A 24,440-nucleotide genomic window follows, 5' to 3' on the forward strand; every position below is an offset into this window, starting at 1 on the left:
ACAGATCTGACATGGAAATGGTCTGTCAAGTCCCTCCTAAAGCTTTCCCTGTGCATCCCCGACCTGCCCCCACTGGTGTTTTTCTGGCAAAATGTTCTGTGGAAAATAAGCAGATTGTGGCAGAAAATCAAACAAGACATCTGCCTTCACCTTTGACTGAGAGCCTGTGTTTGTCTGATTTGCATAAATGTAGGGACGTTGTACAGAGGGAGATAAAATTCTCCACTTCTCTGATCTGCTTATTTGAAGGAAGATCTCAGAGGGAAGTACTGAAGCCGTGGCATGTTTGAAGAATTAACTGCAGCACAGATAAAAAGCTTTAGAAGACCCCACAGGAGGGCTTTAATTTGAACAGTGAAATTCAGCTTACAGAGCTTGAATTGGCTAAAAGAAGAAAAATTAATTTCCTGGTTTATAAAACCCTCTGGAAATAACAACCTGGGGATGTGTTTATTTGCCATGGGAGCCTGAGGTCTCTCCCCCTTTTTCCTCCAACCACTGGGCAGCTCTGGCCAGTCCAGCCCCCTCCATGGGGGTGCTCCTTCGCTTCAGTGCAGCTATTTTCCAGAGGTATGGAAAATTAACTTGCTAAAAATAGGGAACTGGGCGCAGGAGAGCTCCAGCTGGAAAGTGGGATGAGCGCAGCAGCCGGGGTGTGCAGGGGAGGCAGCCATGCCCCGGGCTGCTCAGGAGCACCTCTCGTAGTAGGCGACTTTCCTCTTGATGCTGTCCCGGATCCTGCCCACCTTCTCCTCCAGCCCTGACAGCCGCGACACCCTGGACACCAGAGCCTTGTTGCCTTCCTGAATTTCTGACTCCAGAGCTGAGGAGAGAGGGCAGGGAAGGGAAGGGTTACGTGGTGGGGCTGGGCTGAGCCTCCGCCTCGCTGCTGCACAGCTCGGACAGGGCAAGAAAACCAACATGCTGCACTCCCTCTAAACAGCACCCAGACACCATTCTCTTTAGTTCTGAATGCCAGAAAATGGAAATGAGTGTGTGGAGGAACATGGGAGCACAGTGGCACTGCAGGCAGGGCTTCCCTTCATGGTGGCACCCTTGAAAACTCTCCATTTCCTGGCACAGCAGCAGCAGCTCCAGCCCACATCCCACCCTCTCACTGCCCAAAGTGCACTGTCTCCTGTCACAGACATCTTTTATGGAAAATCCTTTCCTTAGGAGTTTTCCTCCTGAGAAGCTGAGAGACCTCAGGAACAAAATGCAAACAATGGTTATCTGCTGCTGTAGAATGCAACAGGTGCATCTGGGATTGGGCTCATGTGGTTGTTTGTAATTAACAGCCAATCACAATCAGCTGGCTCAGATTCTCTGTCCAAGACAGAAGCTTTTGTTATGATTCTTTCTTATTCTATTCTTAGCCAGCCTTCTGAAGAAATCCTTTCTTCTATGCTTTTAGTATAGCTTTAATATAATATATATAATAAAATAATAAATCAGCCTTCTGAAACATGGAGTCAGATCCTCGTCTCTTCCCTCATCCTCAGACCCCTGTGAACACGGTCAGTCTCCCTCATCACACCACAGCAATCCAAGCCCCTCCCCATGGCACAATCATGGCACGGAGTTTTGAGAGCCTTACTTTGCATCCTGAGCATGATGGCCACGGTCTCCTGGAAGAGTGCCTGTGCCTGCTGGCCGATGCTCTGCACCCTCGCGCCCCGCTCGCCCAGCGCCGGGCCCTGCCCCAGCCGGCTCTGCAGCTCCGAGTACAGCTCCTTCACCTGGGCCAGGGCCTGGAAGGGCACAAACACTGCAGGTAACACCCAGCAGCCTGGGCACGGGGCATTGCCAGTGCTGGATCCTGCTTGCATGTTAAATGGATGATAAATGTTAAACAGAGCATTGTCTGTTACCAAATGTGTGCCAGTTTGTGATGCACCCAAAGACCAACCAACAGACAGCTCCACGAGGCAGGAGGCCTCAGGCAGGACAGACCAGAAATGAGGGGCCAGCAAGGGGCCTTAGGGCTGGGAATGGCCCCAGCAAAGGGCCTTAGGATTGGGAATGGCTCTGGAAAGGCTCAGCAGCAGGACGATGCTGTGGTGGGACAGCTCAGCAGCCATGACTGCACAGGAACGTGCCATGGCATCACCGAGGGCACAGCTGGCAGTGGGCACATGCCGAGTTGGTACCTGCTGTGGTTTGGTACCTGCTGTGCCCTGGTGGCCTGCTGTGCAGCCGTCCTTGCTGTGTCCTGCGTATGCCCAGCCCTGCTCTGAGCTGGGCCCTGCTGTGGTTTGGTACCTGCTGGGCCCTGGTGGCCTGCTGTGCCGCCATGCCCGCCGTGTCCCGCGTGTCCCCGGCCCTCAGGCGGTTCTGCTCCGTGCTGCGCTGCAGCTGTGACAGCCGCTCGGCCAGCCCGGCCAGCCCGGCCCCCATGGCCACCACGTTCTTCTCAGCTGGCCCGAGCACGGCCTCGATCTGCGGGCACAGGGATCAGAGTCACAGCCAGACTCTCCCCGCGCCAGCCCTGCTGGCTGAAGGACACACACGGGGCATAGGGAGGCCGCCAGGGTCCCTCACCTCCTCCACGCGCTCCTGGATGAAGCGCAGCGAGAGGCCCGAGCCCCTGAGGACCCTCTGCGCCTCCAGCAGCACGGTGTTGGCTCGCTGCAGGTTCCCCAGCACCTCCTCCACGCTGCCCTCCACCGCGTTCGCCCGGTTCCTGCGGAGAGGTGGGAAGCAGCCAGGAGTGAGGGTGGAAAAGGCAAAGAATGGGAGTCCAGGGCACAGAGGTTTGGTTTAAAATCTTGGGAAACAGGAGAGGATTGCTGCTGGCAAGGTCACAATGTCCCACCCCCAAAACCCACACATCTGGACTCCAGCAGGTCTCCTTGTGAGAGGAACATCAGTTCCACTTCACAGCCTCAAGCAGAGGAGACAAACTAAAAAGGGGAGATAAATGCCTTCCTCCAAACTAGTCCAAAACATTTATTTCATGGTGCACGACAAGGTGGCAAAGGCAAAGCAATAACCATGGAAGCAGCCCCAGTGAACAGTTTGCTGCTCACAGTGGGACTGCTCGGGCTGGGTGACAGAGCCCTGGAGAAAGCCAGGTGCCCCTGCCTCATCACTTCCAGCAGGTTAAGCAGGTGTCAGACACTGCCAAGGAGTTTACAGATTTATCCTGCTGACCTCGCTGGGGTATTGCTGCAAGTCAACTTGTGACAAAGCAGATGCTCCAAATTGGCAAGGACACCCTGTAATTACTTTTTAAGGGACCATGGAATAATTGTCCCAACTTTCACCCAGAAAACAAATAGCCCATTAACTCTCGCCATGCTCTCTTGTGCAATTAGGATGTAGGTCACCAATATCAGCTAATACCAGGGCAATGCTGTCATCCCCCAGCACAGGCACTCAAGATAAGAGCAAAGCCTCCCCTGCTTTCCATAAAGCCCTTCTTGTCCTGGAATCTATAACAGGATCTATTCTGGGGAGATTTATCTGCACTGGGGCCCCCGGAGGTGTCTGCAGATTGCAGACTCGTTCCTTTAGGCACTGGATGGACACAGAAGATCCTGGCCTAAAACTTGGGATTGTGCAAGTCAGGAGAGCTCGGGCAGAGCAAGATTGGAGCCCAGCTGAGAACCAGCAGCTGCAGCCCAGCCAAGGGACCCTCGGCTGGCCGTGGCTTGAACCCCCACCCACCTGGCCTGCTCTGCCTCCTGCTGCAGCCTCTTGGCCCTGGCCACGTCCTCGGCCGTCTGGGCAAGGATGTCCTCGGGGCACTGCAGCTCTGCCGCCAGCTTCTGGATCTCGCTCATCCTCCTCCGGACTGCGGCAGCATCCGTGGGGAGGCGCAGGGACAGGACTGACTCACTGATCTCCTGGATGGAGGCAGGGTCCGTGTCCTTGTCTGCAGACAGACAGACAGACAGCGTCAGGGAAGGGAGGAGGAGGACAGACACCCATGCACATCTCACACACATCTCCTCATTCCAGGCAGCCTCCAGCATCCCTTCTGGACCCACCTCTTAGAGTTCCACGCACTTCTCATTCACACCAGCAAAGCCTTCAGGAAACAGCTGAAGTGATGCCTGGAGTTTGGCAATGCTAACAGCATGGCTGAGCCCACAGCAGCCAGGCAGCCCTCACTGAGCAGATGAGGGTGTGTTTCAAGACAAGCCTTTTTTCTTTTCACAAAATACAAGTTAATAAATCAGAAGCAGGCAGAGCCCAAGGGACATTAGCCCCGCGATTAGCTCAGAAATATCTTCACTCATCATTAACACCAGGCAGCACCAAATGACCTGATTTTCTTATTCAGCTAATGCTCAGGAGGCTCATTATGTTATTACAATCTGTCTGTGAACAATAAGTCATCCCATCAGTTTACAGGACAATAAGGAATCCTCATCTGATTAACAGCCTGTTCCAGAGAAGGGTCATCTGTCTGTCTGTCTGCATCAGTGAGCGTGGCCAGAAAACCTCAGTGCATCAGGTCACTGCTGGCTGCAAACCCTCATTCCTGGAGCATCCAAGGGACACCTAGATGCTCTGGGCTGGTGACAAGGTGGGGATTGGGCACAACTGGGATTGTGACCTTGGAGGTCTGTCCCAAGACCAGTGATTCTCTGACCACTCGAAACAGCAGCTGTGCCATGCAGGAGGCAGGCTGCAGCCCTGCCCAGCCCAGCCCTGGTACCTGCCAGGAAGGCGCGCAGGCGCTGCAGGAGCTGCCGTGCCCGCCTCACGTCCCCCTGGAGCTGTGCCCTGCTGAGCCCCAGCTGCTCCGCCAGGCGCCGCGTGCTGCTCTGGATCTCACTGGCCGACAGCTCTGTCCTCTGGATCTGCACACAGAAATCAGTCACTGCTGGGGCCGCTGCTCCCTCCAGAGCTCACAGCCCTGGCCTGGGTCGGGCAGGATGCTATAATGCCATAAAGATGCAGCAATACCCTGCTCTCACTGTGCCAGAGCTTCAAAGGGCTGTAAAGGTTTATGACTGAGGGTTGGGTCTGCAAAGGAAGCTCTCAAAGAGGGACAGCACCATTCAGCTTTTACAAACACCTTTGAAATGCATTTTGAATCACTTTGGAACCTCACTTTCTCTTTGCAAGGCACAGAAAGAAGCTGCAAGAGCCCTAACCCATGAACTCTTTCCGGTTCCATCAAACGTGCAGAATCTGAGAGTTTTCCATATTCCCAGCCCTCCTGCCACACTGATCCCAACCCAGGAGGGAGAGAGGTGTCCTTGTGCTGTGCCCAGTGCCTTCAGCTGGGGAGGCAGGAAACACACAGAAATCCACTCCAAAATCCCTGGGCTTCTGAAACTGCCCAAGGGGTTAAGCCCTGAGGTGGGTATTCCTCACTCTCTGCTGTGGTAAGCAGAGCTCCAAGCATGGATGGGCAGTGCCCACACTCATAGCTATGCATGGGCAGTGCCCACACTCACCACCTGTGGACGGGCAGTGCCCACACTCACCAGCTATGGACGGGCAGTGCCCACACTCATAGCTATGCATGGGCAGTGCCCACACTCACCACCTGTGGACGGGCAGTGCCCACACTCACCAGCTATGGACGGGCAGTGCCCACACTCATAGCCATGCATGGGCAGTGCCCACACTCACCACCTGTGCACGGGCAGTGCCCACACTCACCAGCTGTGCCGCGTCCCGCAGCCGGCCGCTCAGGCTGCTGAACTCCTTGGCCGCCCGGCCGGCCGCAGCCAGGGCGCCGCTGGCCAGCGGGAAGAGGCCGTGGCAGGGCTGGCCAGCCCCACAGGCAGAGCTGTTGTCCCGAGGGCACAGCAGCCCCTGGCAGCGGGCAGGGGTGCAGGGCTCCGCTCGGGCCCCTCCGCACACCTGGGCAGGGAGAGAAGAGCTGGGGTTGGGCAGTGCGCAGCTGGATGCGCCTCGGTGCCCACGGGGAGGCAAACGCAGCCCCACAGGGATGGCACACCCTGCCAGGGGAGCTGGGACTGCTGAGCCCGTGCTGCAGGAGCTGTGTGGGCACGGGAGGGAGCCCAACAGGCTGGCACTGACATAGGTGGCACAGCGCAAAACACTGGAGACGTGCCAGTCAGAGAAGGGCAGGCAGAGCTGGATGCCCCCACCTGAGCCAGCGGCACGTGGCCAGCATGGCATCACCAGCCTGAGCTGCAGCAGAAACAGGAGCCAAGCCCCAGTGGCTCCCAATGAGTAACAGCACATCTGTGTGGAGCAAGCCTCCATGCAGAACCACCCCTGTGCCCAGCTTGCTTTGGGGGAGAGCTGCACCTGAGAGCAGCCCCTGGGAGCAGCAGCTCTATCTCTGGCATCCGTCAGAGCTGCCCCAGGCTCTCGGTGCAGCAGGGCACCTCCACGTGCCCAGCCAGGCCAGGCTGGTGGCTCAGAACGTGCCGGTGCCCCCAGCAGCAGAGAGGGGAGGGAGGCTGGTGGTCTCCACAGCAACCAACACCGAAATGGGTCTCCATGGCAATAACAGAGCGGCGAGGGAGAAATAAGAGAAACCTCAGCCAGAAATTAAGGGGGTCTCAGAGATACAGAAGTGACGTGAGAGAGTCCCTGCAGCGAAGAGGGCAGGCTGGGAGGGGGTGGAGGGCAGAGCTGCGGCATCTGTGATCCCTAAGCAGGGGATGCTCAGCCAGCTCTCCAGCTGAGTCTGTCTGGACAGTGCTTTGTGTCCTGCCGTGCCTGAGGAGAGGAGCAGGGCTGCAGGATGGGGTCCTGAGCTCTGCAGGGCCCCTTGAGAACCAGCCACACCCTGGACAAGTCACAAACCCGCTTTCCATCCTCACCTGGTTGATGACAGGGGTGAGGTCGGGCCCCGAGGCCAGCTCTCCCTTCAGGGCCAGCAGCCGGGCCGTGTCCCCGGCCAGGTCCCCCTGCAGCCCCTGGGCACTGAGGCGGCTCTGCCTGGCCTGGGCCAGCAGCCCCGGGGCTCCCCCGGCCAGGCTGGCCGCGCTGCTGGAGCTGCGGTGGGCAGAGCGGATGGTCTGCAGGGCTCCTGGGGAACCGAGGGGATAAAAGGCACAGATGAGTCACAAATGCAGCACAGCCCCTCGGGGAGGCACGGCCCCTGCCCTGCACCGCATTCCTGCACAGGAGAGGGTGCAGGGTTAGTCACTGAGACATCACCAAACTCCTTTTGGTTATAAACACCTTCCAGCCATTCCCTCAGAGAGCTCCTGAAGGACTGGACTCAGGGCTGGAGTGTAAACTGAGCTCAGGGCTGAAACTAAACTGAGCTCAGGGCTGAAACTAAACTGCAGCCAGCCCAGGCACACCTGCTGATGCTGGCCTTTGGCAGGGCAGGACACATTTCAGAGCCTTTGCCCAGCTCCTGAGCAGCCCAGCCCCATCACTGCCCTCCAGCACAGGCTGGAAGGAGGGTGGCCAGGACACAGAGCTCTGGGCAGACAGAGAGGTGCAGAGTGAGCAGTCCTGGCTCCCTTCCCCAGCCATGGGCCAGGCTGCATGGGCAGCACCTGGGGAGGAGATAGATGTGTTTGCTGTTCTGAGACTGACAGCAGGGTAAAACCCCCCTCTCATCCACCAGCCAGGCAGAAACCCCAGGCAGTGACACTGAGGTAAATTAATGAGTGCAAATGAAGAGATGTTGCCGCTGCAGAGCCGTACCTGACAGGTCCGTGCTGAGGCTGCTTTCAAACTGGGTCTTCTTGCTCTGGTACTGGGAGCTGGTGACAAACAAGCTGCTGTTGAGGGCTTCCAGCTCCCTCGACAGAGAGGCAGTGTCATCCAGGAAATGAAGGTCGGGATTTATGCCTCGGAGCTGCTCCCTGGCAGAGAACAGGAACAAAATGAGAATTAGAGAGAGCAAAACAGACAGAGAACAGGGCTGAGGGGGCCACCTGTGCTGGGGCACTGCCAGCACCTGGCAAAGGGTCACTCCTGAGCCCAGAGACAGCCGAGGACACGCCAGGTTTGCAGAGAGGAGCTGGGCTGCAGCCCCTCCACAGCAGGGCCATGCTCATGCAGGGACCAGGAGTGATGGATGTGCCCTGGGAGTGCCACCGCGCAGCCCTGAGTGCCACCACACCGTTCTGAGTGCCACCGCACAGCCCTGAGTGCCACCACGCAGCCCTGAGAGTGCCACCATGCAGGCTCCCCACACTCCTCCTGCATCGGGGACATTGTGCATGGGACAGGCAGATGTGAAAGCAGGACAGGCACACGTGGGAGTGCTGCTCTGCTGCTTCCCTGGTGAGCAAAGCCAGGCACGGCAGGGACAGAAATGAAGCAGAACCGTGCAAGCATCCCCCAGAGAAACCCCAGCATTTCCCCGTGGATCAGGGCTGCACCCCACAGGCAGTTCCCATCCCTCACCTGATGACAGTCAGCACACTGCCTGCCTGGGCCAGGCCCTGCTGCATGCCAGGGGGGTGCCCCAGGATGCCCAGCGCCTGCTGCAGGTTGTCCTGTGCCCGCGCGAGGCGGGGGTCCAGCTGGGAGCCCCCCGTGCCCGCGGGCAGCCGCGCCGTGGCGTTGGCCAGGCCGGCCTGGCGCCGCTGCAGGAGCTGGATGTCCCCGTCCAGGGTGTGGAAGCAGGGGTGGCAGGGCTGGCAGCCGGGCTGGGAGCTGCAGTGCCCGCGCTGGCAGCGGTCGCAGCGCTGCCCGGTGACCCCGGCGCGGCACAGGCACCGGCCCGTGGCCTGATCACAGCCCCGCTCCTCCGTGCCCTGGAAATCACAGTCACACTCTGGGGCAGGGGAGGGGAGGGAGAGACAAGGTGGTCGTGAATAACTTCATATAGCTGTGTAAAATCAGCCCCTTAATTAGGGTTAATGAGTCCCACCCCAAGCTGATGTCCATCCTCTCCTGCTGGCGCAGGCAGAGGAATGGGCAGATCCCCCAGCCCTGGAGCTGGCACAGCCCCTGACCCTACAGGGCCAGCCCAGGGGGCCCAGGACTCGCCCAAGGCTGCCCAAGGGAGGGCACTGGTGGGTAAATCTGCGCTCCCACCAGGGAGTACCAAGGCCAAGCAGTACCTGTGCACCCTCCCCGAGCATCCCTGTAGTGCCGGGCTGGGCACTGCCGCTGCCCCACGGCCGAGCACGTCTGTCCTGTGAAGCCGTCCCTGCACGGGCACTGCCCTGTGAACTGAGAGGGCAGCACGTCAGGGACGCCTGGCACAGCTCTGCCCCAGCTGCTTCTGACCACCAAAACCACCCATGGACCATTTCCCCTCTCAGTGTGTGCCCAGGCCGTGCCCGAGGTGCCCCTGCCAGGCTGCAGCTCTGGCACAGGATGCAAACAGGATCCAAACAGCCCCAGCACCACCAGGAGGGGGCTCAGCCTTGTTTCAAAAACAAAGCAATCGCCCACGAGCAGCTGCTTTGCCATCTCGGGTCTCCTCCCCACGCTGAGCTCATTTGGAACCTATCTTAGGCTCTTAGAATTTGTCATGGTTTGGGGTTTTTTGCATTTAACTTTAATTTTCCCAGTTGCCTCTTAAGCCTGAAGTGGCACACATGCTTTTCATTGACAAATGAGCGTAATTAACTTCCCTCGCCTGGATGAAGATGTCTTATTAGGACTTCCTTGATAAATATCAGGCTTGTTAAGTGACTTAATCTTGCCTCAATAATTACCACTTCCTTTCATTTTCCTGAATAGTCTGTCGTGGTGTTTTCTAAGAATCAGGAGAAGCAAAATAGGAGTGGGATGCACTGGGGAACACACGGCACTTTTTGTGAAGGTTCCTATGGATGGGGCAGGACAAAGGAGCCACCCAGCAGGTGAGTTTGGTGTTCTGACAGGTGACAGTGAGGGGACACAGAGTCGTGGCAGTGCCACCCTGGTCTGGGCAGCTCAACCCTGAGAGCCCCTCCCAGCAGGAAGGGGAAGGGGAAGGGGAAGGGGAAGGGGAAGGGGAAGGGGAAGGGGAGCCCCCAGGAGGAGGCTGCAGCGGGCTGGGGGTACCTGGTTGCACTGGGGGCTGCGGGAGCCGCGGGGGTGGCAGGCACAGGGCTGGCAGCCCTGCCCACTGCCCAGGCCCCAGTGCCCGGCCGCGCACTGCCCGCAGTCAGTGCCCACCACGTTGGGCAGGCAGGAGCAGCTGCCGGTGTCACCATCGCAGGGCGCGGTGTCCTGCCGTGTGCCCAGGGCGTTGCAGGTGCACCCTGAAACAGGGAGGGCATGGGTGAGGAGCAGCCTTGGGGGGAGCCCCCAGACACCCGAGGGGGGCTCGCCTCCCTCCCTGCCCGCCTGAGCTCAGGAGATCTGATCTACACCAGGCTCTGACAGCATCCCCCAGACAGGAGAGCTGCACCTGCATCACCCCCTGAACCCTGGGAGCACTCAGGACACAGCTGCACCCCCCAAACCCCACCTGCCCTGTGCTTTTTGTTAAACTGACGCCTGAAACCACCCCAGGAGCACTCAGGACACAGCTGCACCCCCAAACCCCACCTGCCCTGTGCTTTTTGTTAAACTGACACCTGAAACCACCCCCACAGCTTTAATAAACCTTTACAAAATGGGCCCTTGGCTCGAGAATCCCAAACCACAGCTGGGCAGGACACAGCTCCCTTTTGTAAGGGGCACCCCAGGGGCAGGGGGTGTCCCAGGGGTACTCACTGCGGCACCCAGCAGGGTTGGCACCAGCCAGTTGGGCAAAGCCTGGCTTGCAGAGGTGGCAGCGGTCGCCCTGCACGTTGTCCTTGCAGACACAGCGCCCTGTGCCCGGGTCACACACAGAGCCGGGCACGGTGCCCTCGGGGTCACACTCACAGGCTGCAAAGGGGCAGGAAAGGGCCCAGCTGAGGGGGCAGCTCTAGGGGCAGGTGTTGGGGGGTATTTGGGGGGCACTCACGCAGACAGGCCTCGGGGTGGCTCAGCTCCCGCCGCGGGTTGCGGAAGAAGCCGCTCTGGCAGCGCTCGCAGTTGATGCCCTCGGTGTTGTGCTGGCAGCTGTCACACACGCCCCCGCTGGCCCCGCCGCTGGCCCGGTACAGCTCGGGGTCAAAGTGGCACGAGGACGAGTGGCCATTGCAGTCACATCCTGAAAAACCCCAGCAAACGGCTCTGATGGGGCCAGCACCGTGCAAATCCCCCCGGCTGCAGCGGCGGCGGCACTAGAGGGTGCCCAAGGCTCCCGTGTGACACCCGTGACAGCCCTGTGGTGGCACCAGGGCGCTGCTGCAGCCGTGAGAGGCAAAGGTGCCGTGACACCGTGTGAGCACAGTCCCGCAGAGCCCCAGGAAGGGCTGGGGGCTGCGGCTGGGGGAGATTTGGGGCTGGGGGATTTGAGCCAGGTGGGATTTGGGGTGGGGGGAATTGGCCCAGGTGGGATTCGGGCCAGGTGGGATTTGGGGCTGGGAGCTGCAGTCAGGTGGGCTTTGGGGCGGGGGCATTTGGGCCACGTGGGATTTAGGGCAAGGGGATTTCAGCCAGGTGGGGTTTGGGGCAGGGGGATTTGGGCCAGGTGGGATTTGGGGCGGGGGCCGTACTCTGGCAGGCATGGGGGTCGCTGTCCTCGGCAGGTGCCCAGGGCCGGGCGTTGAACAGGGCAGCGCAGCGCTCGCAGTGCGGCCCCGCCGTGTTGTGCTGGCACACGCAGTGCCCGGGCACCTGCTGCACAGACAAGGGGTCACACACCCACCCTGGGGCAGCGGCTCAGCGCGGAGCCTCACCATTTGTGCCCAGCAATGAGCCTCCCACAGCCCATTCCTGGTCACTGTGGCCAAGGAGCACCCCAGGCTGGCAGTGCAGCCATCCCAGTGGTGCCCATGCCCCTGGCAGTCCATGACAGAGCTATCCTAGGGTGCCCATGCCCCTGGCAGCCCATGACAGAGCTATCCTAGGGTGCCCAGGTCCCTGCCAGAGCCATCCCAGTGATGCCCATGCCCATGGCAGCCCATGGCAGAGCCATCCCAGCGGTGCCCAGGTCCCTGCCAGAGCCATCCCAGCGATGCCCATGCCCACGGCAGCCCATGGCCAGCTCACCGTGCCCTGCTGCTCCCCCGCAGGGCTGCAGTGCTCGGCGTGGCCGTGGCAGAAGCAGCTCCCCAGCACCTGCAGCTCCGTCACAGCGTAGAAGGTGCTGGGCGAGTGGTAGCCCTGGCGGGGCACGTGGGGCAGCTCGGTGAAGTTGATGCGCAGGTTGGTGAAGGGCCCCAGCCCTGGTGGGGACAGGGGACGGGTGAGCAAGGGAAGGAGGACGTGGCACAAGGAGCAGCAGCTGAGCCATCAGCAAAGACCAAATGCTGCTCTGGGACAGCCCAGAGGAGCAGCTCAGGGTTCCCCAGGGGTTACCCCAGCTCAGCACTTCCCAGCACTGCAGGGAGAACCACGAGGAGCCTCATTGCCCTCTCCCTTCCCAGCCCTGCAGGAGCCCACCACTTACTCCCGATGACCTGGCTGTAGGAGGAGCTGATTGTAGACCCCAGGTCTTGGACACTGAATTTCACCTTCGAGGGAGAGAAAACAGGTTAAAAAGCAGGAAACTCGAGCTGCTCTCTGCTCTGGGCACTGTGTGTGCTGGACTTGCCTCTGCTCAAATTCACTAAACACAGTTAGAGCTGCAGGGGACACAACACCTGGCTGGCACAGAGCAGCAAAGGTGGTCCTGCAGAGGAGCAGGGATCTCCCCAAGGGCTGCCCTCAGCACTGCTGGGTGCCACGGGCCCCACCCCTCACCAGGTGTGCCAGCCTTCCATGCCACACCCATCACCAGGTGTGCCAGGTTTCCATCCCTCACCAGGTGTACCAGCCTTCCATCTCCCCCATCCCTCACCAGGTGTGCCAGGTTTCCATCTACCCCATCCCTCACCAGGTGTACCAGCCTTCCACCGCTCCCACCCCTCACCAGGTGTACCAGCCTTCCATGCCCCTCAGCAGGTGTGCCAGGCTCCCAGGCCACCCCCTGTCCCTGCAGCCCTGCCCACCCCAACCCCAGCACTACCCCAAGTCTCCGGTACCCACCGTGCCCCCGTGCCCGGGGTGCCCCCGCAGCTCCTGGCACCGGGGGTCGTGCCAGCCCTCGGGGGAGCCAGGGCGCACGTGGGGGAAGGCAGTGGCACAGTCAGATGCCAGGTACTGCAGCACCTGCCACGTCCTGCCACCGTCCAGGGAGCGCTCGATCAGCATCGCTGCGGGCGGCGCCTGCGGGCAGCGACAGGCACACGGGCTGGCACCAGGCTGGCACCAGGCTGGCACCGTGCAGCGACAGCTCACGAGCACAGGAGCTGCCCCACACACCCACCCTGAAGTGCAGCACCACGCTGTGCAGCTGGAACATCTGCTCCAGGTCCAGCTGCAGGGACACGCGCTCCACACCTGCGGGCACAGAGGGCACCGTCACAGGGGGACATGGGGACAGCACCGGCCATTTCCTCCTTTGCTCCCCGTCCCCAGAGCTCAGCACCGTGCCCCCCTCCCCTCGGGCGGGCTGTTGGCAGCCGTGCGTGCCCTCACCGTTCTGGGACTGCCACCAGCGCGCGCGGCCGGCCGAGGACAGCACGTTCTGCACGCGGTGCCCGCTGTGGCTGTGGGGCAGCCTCGAGTCACACCTGCAGCACTTCATGCTCCACTGCAAAGAAAGGACAGTGACCACCCCTGCAGCCCCTGCAGAGGCTTCGGGGCTGAGGAGGAGAGGCAGGCTGGGTGCATTGAGGACCCAGGAGCATCAGCACAGGTCACTGAGAGCTGAAGGACCGTGATCAGTGAGACTGATGACACTCAGGCCACTCAGCCTGCACACCTTTTTGAAAGCCACAGCTCAAGGCTTTATGGACTAAAAACTAAACCCAAAACGCCTTTGACTAACACAGATTTTTGGCAAACCATCAGAACTGTGGTTTTTTTAAGCAACCCCCCTGGTTTCCGCAATACCGACACTGGCTAGAAAGCCCTTTGCAGCCTTTCAGCGCTGCTTTGCCCTTTCCACCCGGCCCAGGGCTGTCTCTGCTATCCCGGGCTCAGGCTGTGCTCAGCCCCCAGGGCTGTCCCCCGGGAGCAGAGCGGGAGCTCGCAGTGGGTCACAAGCCAGCGGGTGGAAGTCGAGTGGCTCAAAGTTCAGCCCTTCACTTGAGCAAGTGACCCGGGGAGTAAACAGAGATCCAGCATGGCAGCGGGAGAAAGGCGTCCCCCGGGAGCAAACAATACCCAAATTGTCACTAACCAGGCAACGCTCCCTGCAGGCACCAGCGGCCACCAAGGGGCTGGATCAGGAGCGGCAGAGATTGAGCAAGGGACAGGACAGGGAAGGGATGGAGAGCAGCCAAGGATGGGGTGGGCGAGGACCACCAGGAAACCACCAGGGATGGAGACAGCCAGGGGGGGCCCAGGTGGGAAGGGCAGGGCCAGGGCGATGGGGACTGGGAGATGGGGAATTGGGAATTAGGAGATCAGGAATTCAGGAGATGGGGAATGGGGCAGATGGGGAATTTTAGGAAAAGGGGAATTAGGGAATTAGAAGATCGGGAATTAGGAGATCGGGAACAGGGAGGTGGGGAATTGGGGAATTTTAGGAAATGGGGAATTAGGAGATCAGGAACTGGGGAGATGGGGAATTGGGAGATGGGAAATCAGAAATTAGGAGATGAAGAATTAGGGAGATGGTGAATTAGAGGGATGGGGAATTTGGGAGATGGTGCCAGAGCCCACAGCAGCACCCCTGGGGACAGGGAAGTCCCAGCTGAAGCTCTTGGAGAGGAGCCAGGGACTGCAGAGACCACTGGGAGGGGAAAGATGCTGCTCAGACCGTGGAATGAAGGGCTCAGCGCCTCCAGCCTGGTGGAACAGGTTATCCAGAGAAACTGAGGCGGCCCCAGCCCTGGCAGTGCCCAAGGCCAGGCTGGATGGGCTTGGAGCAGCCTGGGCCACTGGAGGTGTCCATGCCACGGCACTGGAGCTGCATCATCTCCTCCAGCCCAAAGCCCCTGGCAGTCTGAGGTGTCAGTGGCAGCAGAGGAGGCTCCCAAATGGAGCAGTGGGACACGTCTGTCACTGTCACATCCCACAGGGATTAGGGAGGATGGAGCAGAGCATGCCAGGGGTGGCAGAGCCAGCCCTGAAGGCTCAGAAATGCCACCCTGGCTGCAGAGGGGGTCTGGGCCTGGCAGGGGCACAGCTGGCACAGGGAGGGCAATGAGACACCCTCTGCAGGGCTGGCAGGGGCTGCAGTGGCTCTGGGTGACTCTGGAGGCATGGGAGTGCTGGGAGCCCAGAGGGGAATCAGCTTTCAGGGTCTGGGCAGGGCCAGGGGGTGACAAGGGACAAACAGCACTGCACAGGCGCCCTGTGCTGAAACCTTCCTCAGGGTGCTTAAAGAGAGGAGCCAAATCCTGCCCAAACCCTAAAGAGGGCCCTTCATAGGCTGGGGAGGGGACAGCAGGGTGGCAGCCGCTGGGACACAGTGACACCACCATTAATGGCTTCCCCTTCAAGAATGAATTTGTGGTTCACAAAAATCAATCTGTGGTCTCATTCCTCACACAGCCCAGACCTGGGTCTGCTCTGTCCCAGGCCTGGGAACCTCGCCCAGCTGGGTGCACAGTGGGATCCTCACTTGGAACCCATCTGTTTCCGTATTTTCCACAATCTTTATGTTCTCTGCCTATAAATACCCCACACAGGAGTTGGCAAACTGCAGTATTTATAACAATATCACAAAGTACGCAAACATAGCACTGAAAATATATAATCATGCCATTTCCCTGGCTCTACCAGTGAGAATCACAAATAATTTAATCAGGACTAGGCAGAGCTCATTTCAGAGAATGGCCACGAGCAGCAAATTGTCAGGGAGCTGCAGGAATTATCCACAGAAATAATCTAGTGAACAATTGCCAGCGGTGATTAAACTTCCCACCAGTCCTGACTGTGCTCAGCAAATGGGAAAGGAAGGTTTCCTGCAAGGGGAAAGGTTAATCTCGGCTAAATTATTCATTAGGAGTGACTCGTGCATACTTATGAGCTCATTCACACAGCCAGGGACAGCGTGGCTGCAGCCCCACTCAGACCCAGTGCTAAATCAAAATGAAGCTTCAGGGCGTGAGACAAACCCTTCCCAGGCAGCCCAGGGCTGTGCTGGCTGCAAAAATCTCCTTTAATTTTTTCCCCCCTCAGTTTTTTTAATTAAGACTAAAATTAACACTGGAAACCAAATCCATGTCACATCCTCGCAGTGAGTTGTGAAACCCCCGCATTGCACAACAGCAGGATTTGCCCCGAGCAGCTGTGACTATGTGGCTCAAAGTTCCTTGGGACAGAGGGAATTACCAAAAATGAGTGAGGAGAGCTCCAGCAGCACGTCCCTGCTTCAGCCCTTTGCCATTTCCATTTCTGGCCGGGCTCGGGGGATGCCGGGGAGCTCCAGGGGCTGCAGCTCTGCCTGAGCAGAGGCAGGGCAGCCCTAAAAGGGGCTCTGGGTCTGCAAGGGAATCTCTTCACGCCCTCTGTGCCTCCAGGCTGCTCCAGTCACCCCAAATCCGGGTTGTGGAGGCTCTGGGGTGAAGGGAAATTCATCCCAGACCTCTGAAAGATAATTCACAGCACAGTTGTGTGAGAGGGAAAACTCCTGTGCTCGGAATAAATAGAGTCATGTCTCAGAAATGAATGGAAAGGGGGAAAAGTCCACAAAGAACAACCTGAAAGTGGCTGAGCACGGCAGCTCTGTGTGCTCTCCTCCTGCCCTGGCCTTGTGACCCAGCTCCTGAGCAGCTCCCTGCTCGTGCAGGGCAGCAAAGCTCACACGGTTCAACTGATGGCCCCTGCCCAAGGGTATTTCAGGAGCTCCTGCTGCCATTTTAACGTGAGCAGAGAGCCCTTGAAATGAAACCCTCCTGGCACAGCAGCAAAATAAACTGCGCTTTTCATCAGCAGGGAGGGAGGCTGAGCTGTGCAGGCGTGGAGCAGAGACCCCTCCAAGCTTTGGGGGTCCCAGCTGTGCCCCAGGGCACAGAGCACTGTGCCAGGCAGCCCCTGGCACTCAGCCCTTGCACACCAATATTCCACAGGGACACCAATATTCCACAGGGACACCAATCACCATTCTGATTCTATCTGGGAGCACTCTGGAAAGCAGTGGGGATTTGCACACACACACACAGATTTGGGGTTATTAACAATGGGGTGGGCCAAGGCCCCTGCAAAGCCAGGTTATGTCATTCCCCATTCCAGCCCCAGGACACCTCTCTATTCCAGCACTGGTACCTGCAGCAATGGCTGTGCCAGGCTCCTGGAGCAGGGCACAAATCCATCCCTTGGCCATGGCAAAGGCAGCAAAAGCTGCCAAGGCTCTGCCATCATGGTTAAACTGCCCAGTGAGCAACTGGCATTCCCTAAACTGGACTGGGATTCAGTCTGGGAGGACAGATCCAGCACAGAACCAGGGAGTTCAAAGGGATCACAGTGCAGTTCCCAGCCCCACACAGGACACCCCAAAATCCCAGCCTGGGCCTGAGGTTCTCTGTGCCATGACATCAGTGTCACTTTGGAAATGATGCTGGAAATGAGCTCTGAGTTTTGCTCAAACACAGAGAGGTCTCTGCCCCCAGCTTGGATTTATCCCAGCTTCAGGGGGGCAGCAGAGGTGGGGTGAAGGCAGGAGTTGGACAAACCTCCCAGGGATGAGCTTTAAGGAAATGCAGTTCCTCTCCCTCACTCAAAAGCTGAGGTGGGCAAAGGCAGGAGTTGGACAAACCTCCCAGGGATGAGCTTTAAGGAAATGCAGTTCCTCTCCCTCAAAAGCTGAGGTGGGTGAAGGCAGGAGTTGGACAAACCTCCCAGGGATGATGTTTAGGAAATGCAGTTCCTCTCCCTCACTCAAAAGCAAGCTCATGGGTGCCGCTTTCCTCACCCCATCTGTTCTCACATCAGCAAAACCTCATCTGAAACGCGCCAGGCTGATCTGACAGGCTGCAAAGCCCAGCCTGCAGCAGCTTATCCCACAGCCCAGCCGGTGCCAGGCAGGGAGGAGGCGTCTCCCAGCATGTGCCAATCTGCAGCCCCCAGGCCAGGAAAATGAGCTGCAGAGAGGGAGGAGGGAGCATCCACGGGAAATGGGCTGTGCTGGGCAGGTGGGGGCACAGCCCTGGAGTGCCTGAATGCCTGGTGAGATCAGCCCTGAGCAGCAGCCTGGGCAAACCCCTGACAGCACAGAGGAAAACCCAAACCAGAGCCACGCTGTGGTCCATCCAGCCTGGCTGGAGTGCACAGATCCATTCCCTGGCTCTGTGCAGAGCTGGCTGGGTGTGAGGGAGGCTGAGTGGGAGGCACAGCTCTCCCTGCCCCAGCCCGGGGTGGGCTCCCAGCTCCCTGAGGGATTTGGGCAGGTGGCCCGGCCCCAGCACAGCCCCAGAGCTGTCTGGCACGTCCCTCCCAGCAGATATTGGCCGGTATTTTTGGAAGAAGCCAAAGAGGAGCCGGTGCTGAGGCTCCAGAGCAGCCCTGCCAGGCAGCTGCCCCCGTCCATCAGCACAGGGAGCCTGGGCTGTGCCAGGGGTGGGCTCACATCTCCCTCTGGAACTCTCCTCTCATCCCCCTTTACCAGCTCCATGGCACCAGAGCTGGTAAAGGGGCTGCCCACCCTCCTCATCCAGGCACCCGCAAAGCTCAGGTGAGACAGGCAGAACATATACATATATTCTGATATATATATATATATATATATCAGATACATTAACATATATTCTGATATTTTTCATATATTCTGGTATATATATATCAGATACATTTACATATATTCTGATCTTTTTCATATATTCTGATATATATATATATATCAGATACATTTACGTATATTCTGATCTTTTTCATATATTCTGAGATTTATATCAGATACATTTACATATATTCGGATATTTTTCATATATTCTGAGATTTATTTCAGATATATTTACATATATTCGGATATTTTTCATATATTCTGAGATTTATTTCAGATATATTTACATATATTCGGATATTTTTCATATATTCTGATATATATATACCAGATACATTTACATATATTCTGTTCGATAGTTAAATGAAGTGCTAACTGAGGCTGACCCACCCCCAGTCCACGCCAGCCCGTCCCACCGAGCATCCCCGAGCCCATCCTCGCTGCATTTCCCGGTCCATTCCCGTTTCCCTGCCCTGCAGGCTCCATCAGCAGCCCCAGCCCGAGTGCTCCCAGCCGGGCCATTGCCCTGCCCGGGCTATAATGGGCAATGCCGAGCCCCGGCCAGGGATGGAGCAATCGGGAGAGCAAAGAATAAAGGTTACAGGGATCGGGGCCGGGCAGACAATGGAGCAGAGGCTGCGGCTGATCAGTGACCACCAGAGTTGCAAAATTGGGCCCTGGGGCCGGCAGGAGCTACCCCTGGTCCCCTGCCCTCTGCTGAGCTTGCAAAACCACCCCCGGATCTGTGCCCGTTTGGCAACTGAGCCGCAGCAGGGCTTGTCACCAAAAAGAGCCCTAGAGTCTATAAAAAGCAAGCCCGTTTAATTTATAGGGTGGGAATAGGGAAATCGAGCTCACTTTTGCTTAAATTAGGGAAGTAGAGAAAGGGAGGGAAGGATTAGGAAATGCTGAACCCGTGGGGATTTCTCCCAAGTTGAGAGCTGGTATAATCAAATACCTCCATCAGCAATTACAGCTGCAGAACAGAAATCAGGGGATTTGCTCTCAGTAACTCTGACTCTCTCATTTCAATAAAGGAACAAAATGTCAGGAAGAGAAGAGCCCATTCCCAGAGCTGCAGAACCCAGCTCAGCACAATGTTAACAGCTCACATCCCCTTTAACCCTGCTGCTTGTAAGGCAAGGGACGAGGGACACGAAAACCAAAGAGTTTTGGGATTTGTAGCCTGGAAGAGACGAGTACAGCCCTGCTCCTGCAGCCTCATCTACAAGCAGAAATTTGGAAGGAAGAGCTAATTAAGGCACAGGAAGCAATTGGGGTTTATTTGTGAGCACAAACGCTGATCCCTGGGAGCAGCAGCAGAGCTCCAGAAAAAGGGAGTGGAGGAAATGCCTGACTGAGACTGTCAGCAGGAAAAGGACCTGAGGGAGGGGAGATGCTGCAGCCAGCCCAGCATGCAGGAGGATTGGATGCTCACACCCCTCTGGGACAGGAGCTGCCCCTTCCTGAGCCCAGGGACGAGTGGAAATGTGTGCAGCCCAGCCAGGACAGCCCTGGCTCCACCACAAATCCACAGCCACAGCTTGGCCTGCAGTTTGCAGAGGATGGAAACCACAAGGCTGACTCACAGGAGCTGGGCTCCAGTGCAGAAAGCTCTGCCCCACCGGGGAGCTGCCACTCCTTTCCTCTGGAGCATCCCTTCCAAAACTGCCTGTCCTGCACTGAACCCTCGGGGCTCCTCCCAAGGCATTTTCAGGGTTAACAGCAGCCACAGAAGGCTGCAGGAAGTGCTCACATCGGGGACGCATCACTCTGCAGCTCCCAGACCTGTGCTCGGGCAGATTTATCCCCAAATTCTCCCTCTGGCTCAGCAGCAGGGTGGGAATCCGCAGCTGGATGCAGCATCATCCCCCAGCAGGATCTCCTGCCCCCACACAACCAGGGACTGGAAACGACTTCAGCAGCTTTTCCAAGCTGGAACGCTCCCATTTATGACAAGCAGATATGAGTTCAGTTCATAACTGAAACGCCCAGGGACAGGAGGGTTGGGGATGTTTTGTCCCCAGTGCTCCGTGCCAGAACCTTGGTGCCAGCTCAGCCAGGGGGATGGCAGGGAAGGGCTCCAGGGACAAATCCCAGCATCACAGAAAGATTTGGGTTGGAAAGGACCTTAGAGCTCATCCCTCCAGGCTGGAGCATCCCTACGGGGTGGGGAGGATGAGGAGGATGGAAGCAGGGAGGATGAGGGGAGGAAGGCTCTCCCATGCCCCTGGAGGTGAGGAGGATGAGGGGAGGAAGGCTCTCCCGCCCCAGGGGAGCTCTGGGTGAGGGGAAGGGGCCGTACCTGTCCGTGGGGGGTGCAGTACGTCTCGGGCTTGCTGAGGCCGCAGGTGGAGGAGGCTCTCAGGTGAGGGGCCCGGCCCAGCAGCAGGTCCCCGGGGGCCGGGTAGCAGGCACCGCCCTGGGAGCAGGATCGCTGTGCTGCCAGGGGCTGCAGGGCACCTGCAACAGCGGGAACGGGGCTCAGGGGGTGCCAGGGGGCACAGACAGACAGACAGGGGCACAGATGGCAACCAGCCCCACAGACAGACACGGGCACAGACAGCGACCAGCCCCACGGACAGACAGACAGGGGGCACAGACACCGAGCAGCCCCACAGAACCAGGAGCTGCTCGCTGCACCAAACCAGCCATGCCTGGGACAGCCTCCCCAGGGCATGTGTGAACAAGAAGGGTGTTTCAATCTGAGGTGAAATATTTTTTTTTTAATAACAGTGCTTTGTACTAAGAGCTACTTCCAAAGCACCTCCTTGCCCCGGCCCCAGGTTTCGGGCTGCAGGGATGCTCTGTGCCTTGCCCATCGAGCTGAGCAGCCCTGGAGGTGTCCCCTGGCCCCAAAACCAGCCCAGGTTGGTGTCCCCTGGTCCTGCCGCTCAGGACGGAGAGCAGGCTCCTGCCACCCCCAGCACTGCTATGCAGCCCAGGCTGCGCTGCTGCAGCTGCTGCACAGCCTCCATCAGCAGCACTGCTCTTTACTGAGCTCCCATCAGCAGCATTGCTCTTTACTGAGCTCCCATCAGCAGCATTTCTATTCGCTCAGCTCCCAATACCAGCGTTTCTCTTCACTCAGCTCCCAACACCAGCATTTCTCTTTATTGAGCCGTTCCCCGGCTCTCTGGCAGCCCAGGGTGAGCCTTACCCAGCAGGACGAGCACTGCCCATGGCCACAGCTGGCGGCGAGGCTCCATCCGGCCACAGACACAGCTGGGGAAGGGTTTGAAGTGAATCTGAAACGAGCAGAAATGTCAGTTCAAAAGCTCACTCCGGGTCCTCCTCCCTTTGTTACTTCACAGGGAGGTACTTCTAATTAATCTACACAGAATAGCGTGGGGGGTAAAAATCAAGAATAATGAAAGGAAAACCAGATGCTGAAACTGAATTTGCCTGCAGTGCAATGAGCCCCTGGCCTGGCCCTGCTGGTGCCGGGCGGGAAGGGGCTGGAGGGGATGGAGTGAGCACACACAGAGCCCTGCAGCCCCCAGGCACACTCTGGGTGCCCCAACCCCAATCCCAGCTCACATTCCAGGAGAAGCAGAAATCCATAAAACCCTCCCGCAGGGAAAGGAGCCCCGTGGGACAGCCCAGGAAGGGAATGCTGCCAGCACACACCCACAGCGAGCAGAAACCTCACCTGGCCCGTCCCCTGTGGTGTCCCCTGTGGTGTCCCCTGTGTCCGTGTCCCTGCTGTGTCCGTGTCCCCGGCAGAGCTCCGAGCGCCGGCCGCTCCCGCAGGCTTTAAACGCGCCCTGCCTCACCTGCAGAGAGGTGCTGTGGGTGCAGCGATGACAAAGGAGTGATTCAGGGTGAGCCCCAGACATCCACACCCTGCGAGCGCAGCGCGGCTCCGGCAGCGCCGGGCGGGCACTGGCACGGGCACGGCGGGGAAAGGCGGATGGGGGCTGTTTAACCCAAATGGGGGCTGTTTAACACGAATGGGGGCTGTTTAACCCAAATGGGGGCTGTGTAACCCAAATGGGGGCTGTTTAACCCAAATAGGGGCTGTTGGACACGAATGGGGGCTGTTGGACACGAATGGGGGCTCAGTTTAACCCAAATGGGGGCTGTTTAACCCAAATGGGCTCAGTTTAACCCAAATGAGCTCTATTTAACCCAAATGAGCTCAGTTTAACCCAAATGGGCTCAGTTTAACCCAAATGAGCTCTATTTAACCCAAACGGGCTCTATTTAACCCAAATGGGCTCAGTTTAACCCAAATGAGCTCTATTTAACCCAAATGAGCTCAGTTTAACCCAAATGGGCTCCCTCCAGGCAGGGCTGGCTCGCTGCACTCACTCGGCTGCCAGGGCAGGGCAGGGCCGTTGTGCCAATGGAAACACAACTTTATTATTGTTATACGGCTGCCGCAAAGTCAGGAGCGTCTAAAGCCCCGTTTGGAGTGAGGGCAGCTCAGAGCGCAGCCACCACCCCCGGCGCTGCCCGCACGCTGAATTCCAGCTAAAACTGCTTTCCATCCCCAGCAAAATGGAGCCCTTCCCATGTTCTCCAGTGAAACAGCCCAAAGCTCCTCTCCCACACCGGTGGGGGCTCAGCAGGACCCTCCAGGTGACTCCAGGCCCCTCCTGTTGTGCTGCTGTCGGTGTCACCCGGTCCCATCCGCACCCCGAGGGACACAGGCACGCCAGGCTGAGGGCCAGCAACTCCCAGCAGGGCTGCACACAGAGCTGGAATAAAAAATTAATAAAAAACAAAAGTATCGTCCCTCGGGCTACGGAGTGCGCGAGCTGGGCTGAGGCGGGGCACACCTGGGCACACCTGGGCACACCTGGGCGTGCTCGGCAATGCGGTAACGCCGCATTCCTGCTCGCCAGCCCCGCCCGGGGCAGCAGGGAGGCAGAGCAAGCCCTGGAATGTCGGGAGGGAGAGGAGGGAGGGATGGGACGTGCCCCGAGCTGCCGGCTCATCCTCGGCACGGCCGAGCCCTCAGCGGCACCTCGGGGTGTACAGGGTGCCCAGAGAGCCACAGCAGGGCTAAACATCGCCCGCAGCTCAGGGTCCGCAAGCTCAAACAGGATCCGAACCGAGGGAAAGGATCGTTTATCGAGTATCAACTGCGAACCAGTGAAAATGGGAGAGACTCGTTTATAGAGTATCAACTGCGAACCAGTGAAAATGGGAGAGGGAAAATCAGCTGTGGATGGGGGGATGCTCAGGGACGGGGGATCCCAAAAGCCCCGTGACAGGGCGGTGGCAGGTCCGGGTTCTGGTGGCTGCCAGACCTGGAACAGCTCCAGTGCTGTCCTGGGTGGTAGGGAGGAAATGTGTGACAGGTGGAGATTGAAACTGCTGGTGAAAATGCACCACAGCAAACAAATGCGAGCGCTGGAGCAGTCTGGGGAGGGTGGGACAGACAGGGGGACGCTCACAGGGCCCGAGCTCCTCTCCAGCCTGTGCTGACCTGTGCCAGGCTGTGCCCACAGGGGCTGGGCCAGACATTCCCTGGAAAACAAACAGCATTACGAACTCCTGCAGGAAATCGGTTCTGAGTCACAGGACATCCCCTGCCCGGGACACTGCCCAGGAAAACCGAAAACCTCTCCTCCAGGGGCAGATCAGCACCAAAAACCCCTCCTCCAGGGGCAGATCAGCACCGAAAACCTCTCCTCCAGGGGCAGATCAGCACCAAAAACCGCTCCTCCAGGGGCAGATCAGCACCGAAAACCTCTCCTCCAGGGGCAGATCAGCATCCCCGCCGCTCCCCGTGCCGGCAGAAATACAAAAGGAACCGAAATCAGCGGCGCAGCACTGCACAAAGAACATTTAATCCCTTGAAATGCAAAACCTGCGCTAAGGAAAAGGATGCTGC

The 24,440-nt window shown here is 58.4% G+C and overlaps 1 protein-coding gene across 1 annotated transcript; it reads right to left on the bottom strand.

The window, feature by feature from the left end:
- Positions 1 to 318: 318 nt before the first annotated feature.
- Positions 319 to 23,432, bottom strand: LAMB3 (laminin subunit beta 3). Its single transcript, XM_063177741.1, has 24 exons — positions 23,380 to 23,432; positions 22,248 to 22,362; positions 21,756 to 21,843; positions 20,901 to 21,058; positions 13,402 to 13,516; positions 13,190 to 13,263; positions 12,910 to 13,089; positions 12,332 to 12,395; positions 11,932 to 12,107; positions 11,436 to 11,559; positions 10,799 to 10,987; positions 10,564 to 10,719; positions 9,907 to 10,106; positions 8,973 to 9,084; positions 8,311 to 8,683; positions 7,603 to 7,763; positions 6,762 to 6,970; positions 5,623 to 5,826; positions 4,667 to 4,811; positions 3,670 to 3,877; positions 2,542 to 2,683; positions 2,263 to 2,439; positions 1,598 to 1,751; positions 319 to 823 (listed from the first exon to the last, which is right to left on the bottom strand). Exons 1-24 carry the CDS (start codon positions 23,430 to 23,432, stop codon positions 687 to 689), a joined length of 3,714 nt encoding a protein of 1,237 aa, XP_063033811.1. The 3' UTR covers positions 319 to 686.
- Between the last annotated feature and the right edge of the window lie 1,008 nt (positions 23,433 to 24,440).

Source organism: Melospiza melodia, chromosome 28, assembly GCF_035770615.1.
Source record: "Melospiza melodia melodia isolate bMelMel2 chromosome 28, bMelMel2.pri, whole genome shotgun sequence".
NCBI classification, from domain to species: Eukaryota; Metazoa; Chordata; class Aves; order Passeriformes; family Passerellidae; genus Melospiza; species Melospiza melodia.